A 20,803-nucleotide genomic window follows, 5' to 3' on the forward strand; every position below is an offset into this window, starting at 1 on the left:
AGTTCCCAGTTAAAAATTATAAATGAAAAAGGTAAAGTTACGTTAGCCCTCTTCTCTCATTTCCCAGCTCACCATCTTTGCTAATAGATCTGAAGGACAACACAACTGTGCTCCTGGATGGCTTATCACTATTTCCAAGTGGATGTTTGCTTTCGCATAGCCCCTCACTTCCAGCATTAGCATTCTGGTGTAGTGTCCAATACCATTCTGGTTTTGATGTCCCTGTGCCTCTCAATCCTTTTGGTTCTAGTAGCTTGGTAATGGGCAACACATGACACACAGAGACGTTGAATAGTCAACATATGTTCTTGCATATGGCATACATCATGAAATCTCTGATGTTTATAAGCATATTGAAAGGTTTCTGTTCAAGCTCCAGGACACAATCCAGTTCTCAAAAAAATTAACAAGCAGCAGAAACTCAATGTGAAACCTTTCCCGATGCAATTCTGTATCTTACATAACGTTTTAAGATTTAAGAACGCCATGGAAAAAGACAAATAAAAGTAAATTGAGAAATAGACGCAGTTCTGTTTTTAAATATAAACATAGCTTAAGGAGGTATGAACTCTAGTCACTGGAAGCCAGTCCCTAGTTTGAATGTGTTTGCTCTTGGTCCTGTTGAAGCAGTAAAGCATGTTTCTGGGTTGTCTTACACGTATGGCTTGAAATGGTCCATGTTAGTTATTTCTATTAACGTGGTATTAACGACAAATGGAGTCATCTGCCAGTGACTGTGGTACCTCACAGCATCTCCAATGATGCAATTTTAAGCTCATGAATTATATAACGTAGAACACTGCTGGAACGTTATATGTGCAGTGAGACCAGTTCTGCCAGACAGATGAAAGACATTCTGTAATGGTGAAGTATAGAAAATTTTTCATGTATGTCTTAGTTTTTCTTCAGTGAAATTACGGGGATGCAGAAAAAGTTTACCTCTGACTGATGCGATACACCGGGTATCAAGCATGTCATAAATCTTGTTATCACTCCCATATGGAAGCTGGTAATTGGCACAAGACAAACAATTTATACAAGCTGTTCAGGTAAGTGGTGTTGCTGAAAATGCATGGGGAAGTGATTTTTTTTTCCAGATCCACATGAAGGTTAAAAACGCAACAAATGCAATCCAAAATAAAAAATGAAGTCAAAGTTAAGAAACTTGAAGGAGCACTCCTCCATTAAATCCCTAGTTACCTAAACGTGGCAGGGATCTGACTTTTAGGGACCCAAGGCAGACATACAGAACAACACGTTAACAGCCAGGAGATACAAAATGTGCTCAGGCTTCCTTTACCCCACCACATGCTGCTGTGACAGCTAGAAATCCAAAGGGGAGTCCGGTGCTGGAAAGTCGCCGAAGGAAACTCTTTGCTTCTAGCAAGATGAATAATACACCTGTTCCCTAGTCGTGAGCAAACACTACAAAGGAATAATTAGAAACTATCTGACCTGAAACCCACATGCCCATTACTGTGGTATTTTTCCACCTACCACAGGTGAAACAGAAGATGGGCTGGACCTGGAAGGGAAGGGGTGGAGTGGCAGCACAAGATGCTGATTTATAAAGCACTAGCAAACAGTGCTCTTTCTCCACAGGCTTTGGACAACGAACCCGTCCTGCCTGAAGGATGCCAAAGCACAAGCAGGATTCCAGCTAACGTCTGCTTGTCAGCTGAGAGGGAACTACAACCTCTGTGAGCTTTCGCACTGCAGTAGCCTGAAGTGCTCTGAGATACTCTGTGGTTCGGCTGGGCTTTTGCTTTTCATCCACACCCTTTGGCTTGGCTGTTTCATTCCATCAGCAAGGGAATAAAATCAACAAGATGGTAAAGGTGAGTACACTGTTCACCAGAACTACTGCTACTGCACAAGTTTCTTAAGAATAAGCACTGAATTAAGTTTTAATATACATGTATGTGTTATAATTGTGGGCTAGTGAAAATGGAACTGGTACTAGACAATGCTGGGCATCCAGTGTCACTACTCAAATTTTCACTCTAGAGAGGAGTGAATTTCTAATCCTAAAAAGTAAAGACTGGATAGGAAATGCTTCTAGGAATGGCTAGTTTTGTAATCAACAGCTTTATGAATGATAGCTCTTTTGCAAATGCCAAAATCTGAGATTTTATGAAAATGTGCAGGTTAAAGGTTACGTGTATATCATGCACAGTGATCTGCTGATTTTAGTGACTTCATGAATTTTCTTTATTCTCTTCCTGTGACACTCTTGCAACAAATAGTTGTTTTCTATCTGTCCTGGTCTCTACTTTCTAGAGATTTGGAAAGCCAAACAGATTTTGGGTTGGATAGTTAAAGGGAGGAGGAGAAATGTGAAGGAAAAATCCCAACTGATAATCCAGACTAAATCTTCCACAAGATAAAAAATCAGAACATCTTGTAACAGAGATGTTCTTTACCTGGGATATGTATCAAACAAATCCAAGTGCTTTAGGGAGAAGGATTCTAGACTTGTAACTGCTCAAACTACCACCAGCTCTTAGCTTTTCCCTTCCCTCCTTCCTCAAGATACAACTTCAAGATTTCAACATTGTTCTAACTAAAGGGCATTGGAGGACAGGGTGCCAGTTTTGAATTCATAATTATAGCAAGATATCTGAAACCTTTCTTTTCCTTGTTGTTTCCATCACCTGAGCTGTGTGGTTTAGTCTGTTTGTAGGATGCCTCCTTTCAACTCAACCGGAACATTACCTTTGCAGAACAGCTCTGAACATTGACATCTGTCCTACAAAAATGTGTATGTACTTGTTAGACAGACCGGTAGCAGCAGCAGCAGCATACGAGTGCATCCATCTCGCTAGTAGAGCACACCATCAGATAAGATCCAGTATGACTCTCACAAAGCTCTGATGGTTAATCTCTAAGGAAGCCTCTGAAATGGGGTCAACCAATAGTTCTTCCAAGGAATGGCATGTAGCTTACAAGATAATTAATATCTGGAACGTTATGATTATAGAAGCTGGTAAATTGGCAACACAGGAAGTTTGCCCTTCAGACTACGGTGTTAACTTAAACTTGGGAGGCAGCAACATCCCCACCCCCTCAAGTTATCAATAAAAGCAGAACATCAGGGCAGCAGCCCTCAGTTATTTAAGTCTCGTGTACCTGCTACTAGATTGACAAGTATGAGTAAAGAGAGAAGGCAGAAGTAACAGGCTTGGTTCTCCCTGGCAACCATTATGTTGTTTGCCTCAATTTCTATGTAATCCATTGCAAATGTGTAAATATAAATGTTAATTTTATTTCAAAAAAAAGAAAAGTTAAAGTCACATATCTAAAAAGCTCCAGGAACAGCCAAAGAAAAAAAGTTCTCATTTAAATTTTTTCCTTCCTTTTCCTTTACTCTTCACTTTTCTTTTAAACAACTTTTGCTTTTATATTTATCTCCTCTTTAGAGCCAATACACGACAATGGTTTTCAGTGGTAATCCTGAGATCATAAGCAATATTCATATGCTTTGTGTTAGACCATGTACTCCTGGAAGTGTTGCACTCTCTAAAGGAATCACTGCCAGTTACATATGCTGAAGACCAGATCACGAGTGATCTATCACTTGCTCTAGAAATCTCAGGACAAGAACTAGTGCTCTAAGTTGCCAGCAGAAAAACAAAACAAAAACCAAACAAACAAAAACCAGTAGCTGTTTGTAACTTGTCTCAAAAAAAGTGAATTTGTCAGTCTGAAATGTTTGCAGTATTTTTTACTGCTGCCTTCTAGTTGCAGCAGGTGCTCACACCAATGCCAAAACTTTATTTCTTCTACAGAAAAAGTCTGATGTTTACTCGATTGAGATCAGTGGAATAAAAGATCTGGAAAAAACAGAGATTGGAGATGAAGAGAAGTACAAAGACCTGAAAGGCAACAAGAAGAAAAAGAATGAAGACCTTAAGAAAGAACTGGACCTGGTGAGTGTTGCTAAGCTCCAGCTTCACCTGGCATTTTAATGGCATATTATATGAAAATCATAATAGGGAAGAACTGCTTTCCTCACTGTCCTGAAGTCTGCCAGAGAAAAAGTTGTGCGGGATTAATACCTATAATGAAAGAATGATTCTGGCTTACTTAAGCTACCAATGGTACAGAACAGTATCTCCCTACAGAGATATTCTCTGTATTCTCCCAGATGGAGTTACTATAATCAGCATTTCCTCTGAACTGCCACCTGTACATTCAGCCAAGAAACAGAGGGAAGAGAGAAGCAAAATATCTTGCTCTAGATTTCTAGCAGATCTAAAAGCATGCCTCAGCTTTAAAAACACAGCTTTTCCTCCCTGAATTAAATGCAATGTACTTCAAGGACAGCACACTAAGCTCAAGAAACCTGTATTTAACTTCTGGGTCGCTCCTGACTTGACAACTGATCTTGGAAACCTTGCTTCCGCTCTGTATGTTTCAGTTTCCCAATCTGAAAAATGAAGGTAATTATGCTGACCTCTTTTCTGAATTGCTTTAAGAGCAACGAACAGCAAAGGCTATTTAGGGGTTAAGATAATATTTCAAAGGTAAAGAGAGCCCAAAATGGGCCATCAATTTATCCAGCATCTTTCCGAGACCTATTCAGTACCAGCTAAATAATTCTCAGTGTATCTTATGCTTGCTATCAGGGGATGTAACATTACTCTCATGTTTCTAAAGTGAAACCAAAGCACAGACAAGTTAATTGACTCATCCAAGTACCAATGAATCATTCTGTGAAAACAATTGTGAGAACTCACAAATTCTTGGCTTCTAAATCTCAGTTGGGCACAAGTTATAATTAGGTCAATGATACCACAGAGCTGTTACTGCAGAGAAAGGAGAAGAGCTTTCAGACTTCCCTCTCCCATACGCCTTTTAAACTGTGTTTAGACCCTGCTGCTTTCTTTCTGCAAGACTGTGGCAAATCATTTCACAAACCTTACCTTGTCAATCAGATGCAAAGATTGTTGTCACGCATATTCCAACACCACACCCTTTCTTCTATCAACAACATCACCCATGGTACTGAATGCATGGTCCTGTAGCATGCATGTAAGGAGGAACTATTCAACAGAAAGCAGCACACACATTTGTGGCAAACAGTAAGGTATTAACATGAGAACACCATTCTGTTCTTGCGATAGATTTGCTGGAGGAGGGAGATATTTACAAAAGTACACACAAAATCTAAAGAAAATGCTATCTTCCAATGGTGTGTACACTGCTAGCAGCTCCCCCCAACCTTTCACATTTATCAGTTAAGGTTCTTGATTCCACATAAGACCAACATTTGTGGTGAAACACATCTTACTTCTGTCAAGAGAAGACAAGAAGAAATGCTTTGCAAACAGTTAAAAACGAGCTAACAGCAGAGGTGGAAATAGACAAGAGAAGGCTTGTGCTTTTTATGAAAAACTGCATATTGCTTATTCATGAAAGTGGGATGTAATCCTAGCAACTGGATCTGTGGTCCCAGATCCAGGCAGTTTGAACAGTCTCTAGGTCCCAATATAAAATTTCCAACAGTCTGACATTCTGCTTACTATCGTTTTCTCTTTCTTTTGGAATCCAGGATGACCACAGACTCAGTGCCTCAGAACTGGAAGAAAAGTACGGCACAAGCATCAACAAAGTAAGTACATCACTAAGAAACTGCCCGATTCACATGCCTTCCTAAATCTTTGGCTGATCCAAAGCTTCTTAAAGGCAGTGGAGAAGCATCCAAATCGAGAGATGTACTCATGGATACATGCATGCATGCATAAGCATGATGGACTAACTCCCAAACAGATGCCTGTTTTTTCTCATCTTTCCAAACATTTAGTGTGCTTGACAGGTAACCGACAGAGAATGAAAACTCCTAATGGACACAGCCACAAATTCACTGTTCCAGAAAAGCAATATCCATGTCTTCATAGCAGATAACTAATAATAGCTACCCTGAAATCATGATTTGGAAATCAAAGATGCAGGTTACTGCAGCTGATCTGTAATATTAATAATGTTTAATGAACAAGCAGCATGCCAATTTTATTTCTGAGTTCAGATAAAAAATCTGTTTTCTGTGGCATCATTTTAAACATGTCATTTGCTTTTGCAGGGTCTCTCCAGTTCAAGAGCAGCAGAGATTTTGGCTCGTGATGGTCCCAACTCACTCACTCCTCCCAAAGCCACTCCTGAAATTGTTAAGTTCCTCAAGCAGATGGTGGGAGGCTTTTCCATCCTTTTATGGATAGGAGCTGTCTTCTCCTGGATTTCATTTGGCATTCAGTTTGCCCAGGGAGCTGAATCACCCTTTGACAATGTAAGTGTTTGAATAACTACAAAGTGAGTATGTGACCCTTTGACAATCTAAGTAATTTAAATACTACTTCATAGTTACTCAGTAACTACTAGGAGGCCTTTTATTCTTTCAGGACTCTCCCTCCACTACTGAACATTTCTGATAAATACCTGACATACCACTTCTGTCTATGAGTGCCTGTCCAAAGGTTTTATAACCACTTACCCACAATCATAACACTCGAGAACTCATAAGAGCAACGCTGAAGTCTGAAAAGGACTCTGGAGCCTTTGACTTCGATTCCCTTATGAGTTGCACTCTGCTAGGAATATAATTTGTTCAGGTTCATGCCAGGTTTAGTATAGAGAAGGCTTTTTAGAGAAACTGGACACTTGCAATTAAAAATCCTTTTTATACCCCAAAAGACGTACTTGATCACCAGCAGGGCAAAGCTCTTTTCTTAATTTGTCTTTTAGCATGGTTCAATACGTCATTTTAAGAGTCTCTTGAAACAATACAGAACTATGAGTTATTCTTGCAGAGGAACTGCTGCTGAATGCATACCTTTAATTAACCGGGTTATTTATTTTATTGATTAGCTCTACCTTGGTGTAGTCCTCGCACTGGTTGTCATCCTCACTGGTATCTTCGCTTACTATCAGGAAGCAAAAAGTACAAACATCATGGCCAGCTTCAGTAAAATGATTCCACAGGTGAGAGCAACCAAAGCATTTCATTTGAGATAAAAACTCCCTCTAAGAGCACACCTCAAAATGACACAAGTCATTTGTGTCGAGACATTAAGCAATAAGCACAACTTGAACCTACCTCTTGGTAGGAGATTTAAAGAACAGTGCAACACTCATTTTTGTTATACTTCCATCCCTTCAGCAAGCTCTTGTCATCAGAGATGCAGAGAAGAAGGAACTCCCAGCAGAGCAGCTGGTGGTTGGAGACATCGTGGAAATAAAGGGTGGAGACAGGATCCCAGCGGACATTCGCCTGATCTCTGCTCAGGGGTGTAAGGTAAAAAATGCTTTGTAGAGCATGGGGAGAGAGGAAAAACATGGTCAAGAGTCTTTTATAACATAAAGAATTTCTATGCACCCAGTACAATCCCACAGTAACAGATTCTCTCAGTGACAACGACAATCATCTCAGAGAAACGGCACTGAGAGATTATGGCCCTGTCATCCGTTATTAAATGTGCTGCACTCTTGCCTTCTGGGCTTTAATTGTGTGTTACTAACTTTAATATGGGCATGTCTCCATTTCATTAAAGGTGGACAATTCTTCACTCACAGGGGAATCAGAACCACAGTCCCGCTCTTGTGACTTCACCCACGAGAACCCACTGGAGACCAAGAACATTGCGTTCTACTCCACCACCTGTGTGGAAGGTGTGTAGTGACAGAGAAAAGGGCTCCTGAAATGACACATGGGCAGGGTGCTACATAATATTGCTAACTCATTTTGAACAATTCTGCTTCAAGGAATTAGAATCCTCTAAGAACTTGTGGATGCTTCTGTGAAAGGGCTCTGTACACTTAAAGGTGTTGTCCCTGTTATCAGAACTGAAAGGCTGTGTATCTTTGTTAACATACTATCTGTTCAGAAACCGTACAGTGCCCAGGATAATGATGCTTTCCTACCGCAACACAATCAAAAAAAGACTAATTAATGAAAATATGTCCTTCTTTCCCTTCACTGACAGCTTTAAGATTTCTAAGGGGAAAAACATTATTCTGGGATAAAGTCTTAGTCACATTAGGCCAAGAAGGGACTTTGTCAATCAGCACTGTGTACAGAAGACAATCTCTCTGGGAGCCAACAGACTCTTATTTCTTTCAGGCACTGCTACTGGCATTGTAATCAACACCGGGGATCGCACTGTCATTGGGCGGATTGCCTCGCTCGCATCGGGAGTAGGAAATGAGAAAACACCGATTGCTATCGAGATAGAGCACTTTGTCTACCTGGTGGCAGGAGTGGCCATTTCCATTGGTGTCCTCTTCTTCATTATTTCTGTTTCAATGCGATACAAGATTCTGGACTCCATCATCTTTCTCATCGGCATCATTGTGGCAAACGTGCCAGAGGGACTGCTAGCCACAGTAACAGTAAGTCTGTTCACTAATACATAAAAATTATCACTAAAATCTCTGGCTGAGAAGCAACAGAACTGTTAAGCACTGTTAGCCCTAAAGTACACCACCAACGACCAACTAGCAGTACTGCAATAATGAAGAGGCTCGCTTCAGGATTCATTAGGTAGTGATTAGGAATTCTCCCTGCATTGTAGTTTCTTCCAGCTAAAACAGCCTCTTAACTGACATAACACTCTTATTTCTATCAGCAGGGAAGCAGGTTCCTCGTACAGCACATGTACTCTGCTAGTTACTGCAAAACCTCTGATCTTAATAATTCTATTACAAAGGAAAACAATGCACTGCAACCAACCAGAAGATTTAAAAAAAAAATAATCTTTTTTTTCCTTTCACTGAAAGAAAAATTTTTCTTTCAGAAAGTAAAAAATCATAAAAAAAACAGAAGTATGTAACTTCATTACACTGTTCTGTAACTGTACCTCACTAACACCAAGCTGAACTTCTTTACTTCTGCCAGGTGAGTCTGTCCCTGACAGCCAAGAGGATGGCGAAGAAGAACTGTTTGGTGAAGAACTTGGAAGCTGTGGAAACACTTGGCTCTACTTCCATCATCTGCTCTGACAAGACAGGGACCCTCACACAAAACAGGATGACTGTTGCTCACCTCTGGTTTGATAATCAGATCTACTCAGCTGACACCAGTGAAGACCAAACAAGTAAATACGGCAATGGGGGATCTGGAAAGGGGCAGCTACATTGATCAAACCTGTGATGTTTCACACTTACTGGCTGCCAAGCTGATGTCAATGGGGATCTTTCCAGAGCCAAATCAGATATGTCTCCCTGCCACACAGAAGCGTGGCATGCAATAGGAAAATCCCTTCTTTGCCATGTAGAGATGTGAACAAAAGAATTACTATTTGAACTCCATTCACAAAGAGGAAGTCTTGAGCAGGTTCTAATGCATGTCCATTCACCAACAGTAAATTTAGTAAGAAAACAGACAGAGAAACATCATCTAAGTAACATTGCCAGAAATAAGTAGCTTCTTAATAAGACAGAAATAAGGCTTCTGTCAAATTGGTTTTCTGTAACAGAACCTATCAAAGAAATGATGCTCTTCTGCAAATAATTCAGTCCCGTTGTTTCAAACTTAAGTTTCTATTTCTACCATGTAATATGCTAAAGGATGCAATCTTTATTTTTTTTCATTTCAGCTCAGCCTTTTGATCAAAGTTCTCCATCATGGACAGCATTATCAAAAATTGTAACTCTCTGCAACCGGGCAGAATTCAGACCAGGACAGGAAAATCTCCCAATAATGAAGGTACAGCCTACTTCACGTCAACCTGTTCCTCCTCCTTTAAAAGAACAATACACGAGTTGTTCTGTTTAGCTTCAGTTATCTCTTAAATTTTACTGCTTCAGTCTTCTGAGTTACTACTTGCTATAGGCTTGCAAAAAGTTTAAGGCAGGAAAAAGACAAATCAGGTATCAAGAATTTCCATGCTACTAATTACTACAATTTTTAGTGTATTTTTCAGGACAACCGTTGCTTTATGTAGCTTCATTGCTGTTTAAGCACACAACATCTTATAGAAGCATGCAAGCTCTCTTGACAGAAGTGCAGAAGTGTACGTGCTATAAACTGTTTCAACCTTACTGATTCTATGATTCTTCTGTCCATGCAGAGAGTTGTGGTAGGTGATGCCTCTGAAACAGCTCTGCTGAAATTTGCAGAAGTCATTTTGGGTGACGTCATGAGTATTAGAGCACGAAACAAGAAAGTGGCTGAAATTCCTTTCAACTCAACAAACAAATTCCAGGTGTGTTTCAGTTTGGGAAATTAGGCCAGGCTGTTTCAGCTTTCACTGTTTTTATCACTGTGTAATGCGTCAGTTTGTGACCTGCAAGGCTTAATGGGGGAATTTAACCTACAATAACTGCAGTTCATTCCATTTGATGGAAAGAATTATATTTTCATGGAGCAAAGCAGGAGAAACATTATTTCCATGCAAAGTGACCAAAACCAGAAACAAATGAGGATCATAAATGTTCTTTCAAATTTTGTTTGTGGCATGCAGCTTTCCATTCACGAGACTGACGATCCCAATGACAAACGCTTCCTGCTGGTGATGAAAGGTGCCCCAGAGAGGATTTTAGAGAGATGTAGCACCATCATGATCAATGGCAAAGAAGAACCACTGGACAGTGAAAAAGCAGAAGCTTTCCAAACAGCGTACATGGAGCTGGGAGGCATGGGAGAGAGAGTACTGGGTGAGTGCAACTAGAGAAACTGTACGAGAACTGTAATGCAGAATGGAGCTTTAAATCCTGGTATGAGACCAGTTTGCCTGGACATTTGAAGTGAAGGAGAAAAGCACAGCCTCCTCAGCAGAGTGCTAAATCCTCAATGATGTGCTGTAAGCTCCCTGTGGCAGGGATGCCCTTACTGCTATATACTGGTGCTGATCTGCCACACTGTGCAGCCAGAAAAAAAGCCAACAGAAGCAATCCACAAAGGAAAACACTCCTGCCCAGCTAGTAGCATCAATACCTTTGCCATGTGAAACACCAACTCTATATGCCCTTTGATTTGAAGGTTAAAATGACAGGTTACATAGTGCTCCATAAAAAGCTCGTGGTTAAATGTGTGAGTTTTATAGACAAGAGGAAAGTCTGATGCTATGTTACAGCAAACTCCCTCCTTTCTCCCACTATTTCCTGTACATTTCATCAACTGTTTCCTTTCAGGTTTCTGTCATCTGTACCTGCCTGAAAACGAGTTTCCAGACACGTACCCATTTGACACAGATTCCATGAACTTCCCCACCTCCAACCTGTGCTTTGTTGGGCTCTTATCTATGATTGACCCACCTCGTTCCACAGTGCCAGACGCTGTCTCAAAATGTCGCAGTGCTGGAATCAAGGTAGGGATCCTACACTGAAGGATACGGTGATGCTACAGAAAGACTCATGATATTGTAACTTTTAAGATCTTCCACTGCACTGATATAAAATACCTTTCTAGAAACACCTACCATGAACTTCAGTGTTCATTAATATTGTTCTGAAATTGTAACTTAGAGAAACTACTTGAAGGCCCTGGGGAAAATGGATTAAATTTAAATGGGGATCAGACCACAGAAGGTGTGGGAAGAACTCAGGAACTGAAAATACAAATTTAGAGAAACCGAGATAGTGTCTCATTGGATCCTCTTCTAGAGTATAGAAGCCATGCCAGCTAGAATTACTTGTTTGTAAACAGCATGAGGTAATAGGAGCAATTCTTGAGAAAGCATCGGGACGCAGGGCTACACTTCTTAGGAACTTTTACATATATGAATCACTAATCTCAAAACCATTCAAGTTGAAATTGACGCAACAGTTCTCCTAATTTCATTCCTTAGAGAACCACAAGTAAACTTCCAGCTTGAGACTGAGAGGCCACCTAGATAAATAAAGGAAAAATTGGTATTTGGAGTTACCAATTTCTCGTTATCCTTGATGAGATGAATCCCAAGTCCTAATTCTGAGGAATTTTTCTGTAGTCTTAAGACAGATCTGGAAACTGGCAACTTTTTTTCAAGAAAGAAAAATAAGAAAAATCTTTGCCTTATCTGTCAGGAGACCTCATTCTCGAGGATCCATTTTACAATGCAACACTCCAAGAACTCTTACTTTTAAGCATACAAGTCATAAATTCTCATATAAAAGCTTCTTTATTGTGTATCGTTCCAATCTTGCTGCTCATGACAAGTTTTTCTTTTGCAGCCCTGATAAAATAGCACCAATAGCAAGAACTGGAGAACAGAAATCAATACAGAGCTAATTAATAGTCATAATCTGTCTTTGTTACGTACATAGCACAGCCTTCCAAGTTCAGATTCCAAACTGCTTCCTGGTATAGAACAATAGATATTTCAACTTATCTCTTTACATCCATCACATATACATTTGTCACTTACCCTAAGTGCTTGTCCCTTCCTAAGGTTATCATGGTCACTGGCGATCACCCAATCACTGCTAAGGCCATTGCCAAGAGTGTAGGCATCATTTCAGCCACCAGCGAGACCGTGGAAGATATTGCTAAGCGCCTCAATATTCCTGTGGAGCAAGTCAATAGACGGTAAGAGCAGGCAGAATACAGGAGGTACCCATGGCTTCATTTTCTGCAAGCTACGCCTTCTCCCTCTACAATGCTTTTAGCCAACTTCTGCATCACAGCTGCTTTCTGCTTTTCTGGTTCTTGGTAACATTCCCAGCCACCTTGTCCACCTAACAAGTCATCTCTACGTAAATAACTGTATGCTTAGGGCAGGGGCTCTCATCTGCATGGGGCACTTGGGAAAAACTAGTGACTAAACCTTGGCAGATCGTGTTGGTCTTTGCTGTCACTACACCTCTGACAAAACACACGCGTGTGAAAAGCAAAATTCAGAATCCCATGCAGTGCTGGAGGATGACCGAAGGATTAGCAAGTCTATGTTCCTCTTTCACCCATTAAATATGAAAAAAAATTAACAGAATAAGAGAAACCTAAAAGCTTTTTACAGAAAAGATCCTTCTCCACTTCCACTGTCCCACCCTCCCACTCGGTTCTCTTTAAAATGCATTTTCTCTTGTTAGGTCTACTCAGGAGGAAGCTTCAATTACTTCCCTCTGTATCTAGGTAACTAATTCTGTTTGGATTTCTACAGCATCTTTCATTCAATACCTGCTGATTAACAACTACTGCTTCTGAAATTAACTCCATTTGCTGTTTTCCTTAAGCTGCATACATTCTACGAACATGCCATTTTTACCTAAACATTTGGGTTTGAAAATTTATCCAGCTTTCCCATGGCTATTACAGGGAAGCCACGGCAGCGGTAGTCAATGGGATGGAGCTGAAGGACATGAGCTTGCAGCAGCTGGATGACATTTTGTGTAACCACTCAGAGATAGTCTTTGCTCGGACATCGCCCCAGCAGAAGCTGATCATAGTGGAAGGCTGCCAAAGACAGGTAAGAGGTGTATAAGGTTATACACGATATGGTGCATGCACCAGGTAGCAGGGCAAAGGGTGGAAACCAATTTGCCAAGCACTCCAAGCTCTGTTTATACTCTGTTCACTATGCAAGAATGTTATCTAACAGCTTGCCACAGACACTGTCTTCTCTGGACAGATTCCAAGCCATTTAAATTCCTGTAACAGATGCTGAACTCCGATTGACAAAATGAGCTTTTCCTACATTTGAATGGGCTGGAGCCGTACTGAGGGAGGGGGGCTGACTAGTTTGCACGAAATTCAGAGAAGCTGCTGCTGGGATGCTCAGAAAGCCTCCTGGGTAAAGATTCGTACGCAGTTTGGGAAGGAGCCTTCCCCCAGGAATTCCTTAAACCCAGATAAAAGCAGAGTGTTGCCACATCCCCTCATCTTATCTCTTGTAGCCATTTAGACCTATGTACTTCCCGCCCACAGGAATGCTCAGAGATGAAGTGAGGTATGAATCCCACAAAATGTCACAGCATGATTTATCTATGACCAAGCCTTATCTATATTACTTTAAATGACTGCAAAACAACCCACAAAAAGCATGAATATGAGGCAGGATTTAAAGAGGATTTGTCCTACTCACAGGCAATATTACGTAAAGGAGCAGGGAGTGCAGCCAGCTCGGGAGGCACAGGGAAAGAAACACCACGAGTAGTGCTCAGGAAAAGGTACAAACTGTCATCAGGAGATTTTGCCCTCTGACATTTTCCAAATAGATGCTGCAAACCGAAAGCTCCACTACCACCACACCTGAACTGTACAGGAAAGGGGACAGCACAAGCTGTTATTTTGTTTCTGCTATTTTGCCAGCACTAAGCTTTCCAATCAGCATTATCAGCTCTGTGGGTTTAAGCCTGATTTACCTGCAGGGGAAAAACTGCATTCAATCTTTTTAATTTTTCTTTTTTTGAATGGCCATGGACAGGCACAGGGTAAACATGTTTTGTACTGCTTAGATGCCCAAACTCCTAAGTAGCTTTGGCTAGGTTGAAGAGGAACACCCTATCCTTCCTCTATGATTCAAGCCAAGGAGCCTACATGCCATGTTTAGCACTTAGAGCTTATAAGCCCTTCTAGCATAGCCTGGCAATGGCCACAAGTTGTTGGGCTAGGATACCAAGCATAAGCATAAGCATTTCACAAAGCAAGACAAGGACGGATCATATTGAATCTGTTTTAATCTCCCACAGATGCCAGAAATGAGCCTGGGTCTGCTCAGACAGGGGTAGACCATGTAAAAATAGAGAGATTCAAAAAATTTAAGCCTCCTTATAATCCACAAAAATAAATAGTAAGATTAAGTGCATTTAAATGTATCTAATTCAGGTGCTGTCTTTAGGATACGGTAAATCCCATCCCTGAATTTCCCACTTCTCTCTGCTGCCTGTGGAGGCAGTCTCGATGACACAGACATCTGCACACACATCTGTACAGACATCTATTGCACAAAAGCCCAAGGCTGCCACGTTAATCCTACTCACTGTCTTTCTGATCACTGGTTATGTTTTATGTATGAAGAGAGTTCAAAATTTTGTATCAGCATCTTTCTTCTAGGCATTTAAAGACAGGGAGTGTGCTGAGAGCAGATTATCCTTACGGGAAAACACCATAACCTCAAAAAAAAAAACCCACATCCGCATCCTTTTGTGTGTTCCAGGGAGCAGTTGTTGCCGTGACTGGAGACGGAGTCAATGACTCCCCTGCTCTTAAAAAAGCAGATATTGGAATTGCTATGGGTATTGCTGGCTCTGACGCAGCTAAAAACGCAGCTGATATGGTACTGCTGGATGATAACTTTGCTTCTATCGTCACAGGAGTGGAGGAAGGTAAAAATAACGTTGCTATTCACTTTCTTAGCTGAAAACTGCTGGCAGCCCCACAGCACTGGCCAAGTCCTCCTGCTCCTTCTCTCCTGCATACCCCCACACCCTAGTTTCTACCTGAATTGAGAAATGTGATTTTGGTATTCGGAAAAAATGGGAATTACTTCCATTCACGAGACACAACAACCTCACTGACAATGAGGAAGCATTCCTCTCTCAGACGTATTTGTTAAGTAGAGCATTGGTCTGCTATCTCTGCTTGTTCAAACTCCAAACAAAGCCCTTCCCATCTTGTTCCCATGCAGTTCTAAACATCACAAAGATATAAGTTGTTTTCTTTCTGTTTTCTCTCTGTTACTTGCCTGCACCTCATCCTCATCATGCTCAATCCATGACACTAACACACACTCCATTTCTCTAGCCACAAAGAGCTTGTGGTTTCCATTAAAACTGCACTGTGTTGTGAATGGGATTTTTCCTCCACCTTTCTCATTGAAAGTGATTTTTTATTTTCATTTGAATTTTCAGAAGAGTTGAAGGGAAGGAAGGTTTGAAAAAATAACTAACAAAAAATGGGGAAACATATGAGGATAGCACAGATAAGCCACGATTATTTTCACTTCAATTAATTAAAAAAAATAAGGTTTCTTATTGTAAACACTGTTGACAATAAGCTTTTATAGAAGTGTTTCCTTTTCCTCCAGGCCGCCTGATCTTTGACAACCTAAAGAAAACAATTGCCTACACCCTGACTAAGAATATTGCTGAGCTCTGTCCCTTTCTCATCTACATTATTGCCAGCATTCCCATGCCCATTGGCACCATCACCATCCTATTCATTGACCTGGGAACGGACATTGTAAGTTGCTGCCTCAATGCTGGTGTCTTTTAAGTTATTTTTTGCTGAAATATCATGACAAGTGAGAGAAGCTGAGAGCAAATGGACATTAGAAGATTTAGTTGCCTTACCCTACAACTGAATAACAAACTAGTGAAAGGGTAGAGGGCTAAATTAAAAACATCTGGGTATAGGGAAAGACGAGCTGGGGAAAAAAATGCAGAGGGGGAATGGAAAGAAAAGACTTCTGATCCCTGCTGACAGGCAAAATCCAGCAGTGGGCAAAGTATCAGCATTTCTCAATCAAGAGATCATACGGGTTACTTCATTTAGTACAGGGGATGAATACTAGGCACTTGATCAGAGCCCGGTCCAAGGGATCTGAAGGGACACTTCAATGTTTTCAGTATCTTCTCACCCTCTTCTCACCCTTCTCACCCTATTTAAAAGCCAAGTGTTCTGATTTCAGCTGGTTTAGGAGGAAAATTAACTCTATCCTAGCTTAAACCAGGACACCAAGGGAGGTAACAGAACCACTCCAGAACTGAAACTTGTCTGGTGAGCCTCTGAGAAGTAGACAAATGTTGCTACCAAGACTCTGATGGTTTATTTCTGTTGTAGATCCCCTCTGTTGCACTGGCCTACGAAAAAGCTGAAAGCGATATTATGAACAGGAGACCTCGAAACAAAAAGAAAGACAGGCTGGTGAACGAGCAGCTCGCTGTATACTCCTACCTGCAGATAGGTAGGTTGGCCTGATCTCTGCAACACTATCTTGCATCAACAGAACAAGACAGAGACGAGTTCATTAACTCCTTAGAAAAGGGAGATCTGAAATTAAAGTCTTTCCTCCGCCTTTCTAGGCAAACTTATTAACTCCCTTCTGTTGCTCATATCTGACAACACAACAGGTTTTATCTATACAGGTCAAGAACGTTAGAGCACCTAGAGCTCTAAAACTAACTTTCTTAGCAAGTTTCATGTCTTAGCAGGCATCTCAACACCGATCCCCAGTGCATTCCCCAGTGCCCCTAGATTTCGCATCTTCTCATCTCTCCCTCCTTGATTTGCAGGTATCATACAGTCAGTGGGAGCCTTTGTAACCTACTTCACAGTCTATGCCGAACAAGGTTTCCTCCCTTCCACACTGCTTGGTGTGCGAGTCGACTGGGAAAGCAACGCTATTAATGACTTTGAGGACTCGTATGGCCAGCAATGGGTAAAGATGCACTGAAACATGCTTGCACTGTCTCTTACCCAACAGTTTCTTTAAAATTCTATTCTATCCTTCAAAATAGAAGTTAAGAGAAAGAGAGAGATTTAAATGTAAACATAGTTTTCATCTAATGGTTCCTCAGGATATATCCTTTAGAGCTTCAGGCCACCTAGCTCATTCAGACTCACTCATTTATTCTTCTACAGTTTCCCTTCTTCTGACTTCAAGCCTCTGGAGATGCACCGTCTTCTCTGGACTTCACATTTAGATCCATCATAATCTCTCAGCCCTGCTTCTGAAGAGCACTATTCAAAGCAGTCTCTAGACTCTCCCTCCTCCTTTCAACGCTTCACTCCCCCTCACTCCCTTCTGCTTAAATCACAAGATACGAAAGCCATTAATAAATCAATATAAATTCCTCCTCGTACCACACCAGTGCTCCAGCCACATGACTCATCCACTGTAACTAGCGGACTAGAAAAACAGGCCAAAATCTGATCATTGCCTATCTAAATCTGCGATAACTCTGCATTTACACCTTTGTAACTGAAATCTTACTATCAAGGTTTGCAGTCACTTGCATGAGATATGAGTGTCTGATGTAACACAACTGTTTTTTTCCTTTGCTTTGCAGACTAAATACCAGAGGATGTACCTGCAGTGGACTGGCTACACTGCCTTCTTTGTCAGCATCACAGTTCAGCAAGTTGCAGATTTGATCATCAGGAAAACACGAAGAAATTCCATTTTCCAGCAGGGTCTTTTCAGGTAAGTTTTGCAGGTTCTTTATCTGACATAAGGAAGGATAAGTTAGTCTACCACTGATTTGAGGAAAAAAAAAAAAAAAAAAAAAGAAACATTAGCTCAATGATCTAGGGGGCTCACATTCAGTTGGTGAACAAAGACTAAACTTGGATTCTAGCAATTGCAAATCTCAGACAAACATATTACGCTTCCCCGACCCCCTTTTCTCTGTCATGACAGAGGGTTTCTTTAAAGAAACACTTCATACTGTTTAATCCGAACACACTTAGCTTAAAAAGCAACTCTCCATTCATTAAAACAGTTACTACAAAGAAAAAGGGAGTTTCCTCTGCAGACTGTTTTCTTAAGTTTTATATAGTTATCAGTAGATAGAACATTCAGACTGCTCCAAGCTAACTTTAGCCTGTCAGATAAGGAGATACCAGCTGGTCAAACTCCCCAAGATAGCACTGGCTACCCTTTGCAAAAGGTTCTGCACCTTTCAATCTCACGAAAGCTAGGGAATTAAAAATATTTACTGGGATGGAGGCCACATGTAAAGTTGGCATTTAGTCAGAGTATTTCTGATAGGAAAGTAAATTTTCCTTTCTTTATCTGCAGATAGAAAGCCTACACCTATGTATTTTTCCTTCTTACATTTACATTTGAGTCACAATGAGCACATTGACAATGTGAGAAAAAGACATGACTAATGCACGCTGCAGGCCTACCTAAAGCTAGCTCTAACCTGGGTAGGTCAAGAACAGCAGCAAGGAAGACACAGGAATATGAGACCTACAGCAGTGCTACAATCTACCAGCTGTCTTGTGCTACTGTGTCTACATTGGTCATCATCTGAGGCAGGTCATGCTCCAATGATACTGAAAGTGGTCCAGCCTTGATTATGCCGAGGAATTCATTTTTCATGCACAGACAGACACGTGTAACCCTTCCTCTTTGGTTTTCTTGTAGGAACAAAGTCATCTGGGTGGGTATATTCTCCCAGATAGGAATTGCTCTGATTCTCTCCTATGGGCTTGGACACGTTACAGCCCTGAACTTCACTCCTCTGAGGTGAGTTTTGATGGCAACATACATCTCTTGTCCTTCGTATATAAACAGACACGGACTTACCATTCTGCTAACAACAGATAAATGGGAACAGGTTGCTCATGCATTACAATTCCAGGAAAAATATTTAAGAATATTCATTATGAAGAACAGGGTGGACAATTTCTTGATGAAAAAGGATGTTATTTTCATAGTTCCTACAAAAAAAGAAACACACTGCTTTTTCTACTGGATTTACCATAGAGGATACAGAAATATACTTCTGTATAACAAACACTTTAAGATTTTTTCCAGGATCCCCAATCTTTTGGTGAGATTAGATAACATTTTAGTTAATTTTACACAAGCAACATTTATTTTAAATATATCACTGTCAGAAATGTTCAATTTTTCTGCCCTCTTCAGAGGCTGTAATGCCACTGGGCAACAATCCCTTCTGAACAGCATCTGGAATAAATTAATTCAGTTAACTACTTAGGCTTAGGAGTCTTTCATGGACCTAATCTTATTTCTAACCATTTAAGTGCTTCACTTTGAGGAAAAAAAAAGGCCATTAAATCCAGATTCTCTTTTAGTGACTTCAAATAGCATAGTCACAGAACCAGAAATTCAGCTGAGTAGTTAGATGCTTCTGAATGTGAACCTCTTCTCCCACTCCCAGGTTTCAGTACTGGTTTGTGGCTGTACCGTTTGCCATCTTGATATGGGTCTATGATGAAGTCCGCAAGCTGCTTATCAGGAGATACCCAGGAAGTAAGTAGAATTCTCTACATTTAGGACTTTAAGTTATCCCTTCCTTCCCTTCCACTTATTCACCCATGTTAGCTGCCTCGGACAGGTGCAGCAAAAACTGGACCATTTGTTCCCAAAGATTACTCTTCCTCTTTGAGAAAATCTTTGAGAGAAAAGTAACTGGATTTATTTTTTTACCCTCTCTTTTTCCTAATGCAGGCTGGTGGGACAAGAACATGTATTATTGAAACAATCCTTGTCACTGGACTTCTTCATCCTTATGGAGAGCTGCTTCTCCACCTCACACAGCACGTGCTGCTTAAATGTCCTGTCTGTGCAATATCAAGCAAGCACTGGGTTTGGCCCATGAATGGGTGAAGAAATTTCACGTGTTTCACGAAGAAATAAGGACTTCAGTCTGACAAATTACCTCCCACTGTACTGTAAAGATGATGCTTGCCTGAAATTGAAATGCTATCTATTTTTATAACAAGCACAACTTTCCCTCATCCAAAGATGAACTTTGAGAGCACTCAGAGAGGAAAACACACATAAAGAAAAAAACACCAGAAAATCCTAACAATGTAAGGCATTAACTTGCACTAGAGGTGTTGTTTGCTGATTTTCTTTTTTTTTTTTTCTGAATTCGAAGCAACTGCATACCTAGATCTGTATTACCTTAGCAAGGGTAACAAATACTGTATAGGAAGAATTTGATAATAAAAGTATTTTCCAGAAAACTGCTTTCCACCTTATTTTATTATTTATAAAGACTATGAAATGGAATAGGATCTAAGCTCTGCCTCAGAAAGAAAAACTGGGTGCACCTGCTTTTTCTTTAACCTCCATTAACAGATTACCATATTTCAAATGCCTGTTCAGTTTTGATAAATACATCTTACAAAAAAAAAGCAAAAATAAATTATTTATTCATTTTAGGAACCCAATTTAACACTTATTTTCCAAAG

General features: G+C 40.6%; 1 protein-coding gene across 1 annotated transcript; it reads left to right on the plus strand.

Moving 5' to 3' along the window:
- Positions 1-1,573: 1,573 nt before the first annotated feature.
- ATP12A (ATPase H+/K+ transporting non-gastric alpha2 subunit) lies at positions 1,574-20,577 on the plus strand. The gene is made up of 23 exons (XM_005026624.6): positions 1,574-1,838; positions 3,789-3,929; positions 5,555-5,614; positions 6,083-6,286; positions 6,865-6,978; positions 7,157-7,291; positions 7,548-7,665; positions 8,117-8,385; positions 8,891-9,089; positions 9,591-9,700; positions 10,065-10,199; positions 10,458-10,650; positions 11,128-11,303; positions 12,366-12,502; positions 13,229-13,379; positions 15,069-15,237; positions 15,939-16,093; positions 16,694-16,817; positions 17,146-17,291; positions 17,923-18,056; positions 19,005-19,106; positions 19,765-19,856; positions 20,055-20,577. The coding sequence occupies exons 1-23, from the start codon at positions 1,830-1,832 to the stop codon at positions 20,081-20,083; spliced, it is 3,102 nt and encodes a 1,033-aa protein (XP_005026681.3). The 5' UTR covers positions 1,574-1,829; the 3' UTR covers positions 20,084-20,577.
- The last annotated feature ends 226 nt before the right edge of the window (positions 20,578-20,803 follow it).

Source organism: Anas platyrhynchos, chromosome 25, assembly GCF_047663525.1.
Source record: "Anas platyrhynchos isolate ZD024472 breed Pekin duck chromosome 25, IASCAAS_PekinDuck_T2T, whole genome shotgun sequence".
Classification (NCBI taxonomy): Eukaryota; Metazoa; Chordata; class Aves; order Anseriformes; family Anatidae; genus Anas; species Anas platyrhynchos.

What these genes read in the sequence shown, in the direction of transcription:
- ATP12A (XM_005026624.6), top strand. An exon ending in TCTCTGCTCAGGGGTGTAAG is followed by an intron (nt 7,292 to 7,547) that starts GTAAAAAATGCT and finishes ATTTCATTAAAG; the next exon opens with GTGGACAATTCTTCACTCAC. An exon ending in GACTGCTAGCCACAGTAACA is followed by an intron (nt 8,386 to 8,890) that starts GTAAGTCTGTTC and finishes TACTTCTGCCAG; the next exon opens with GTGAGTCTGTCCCTGACAGC.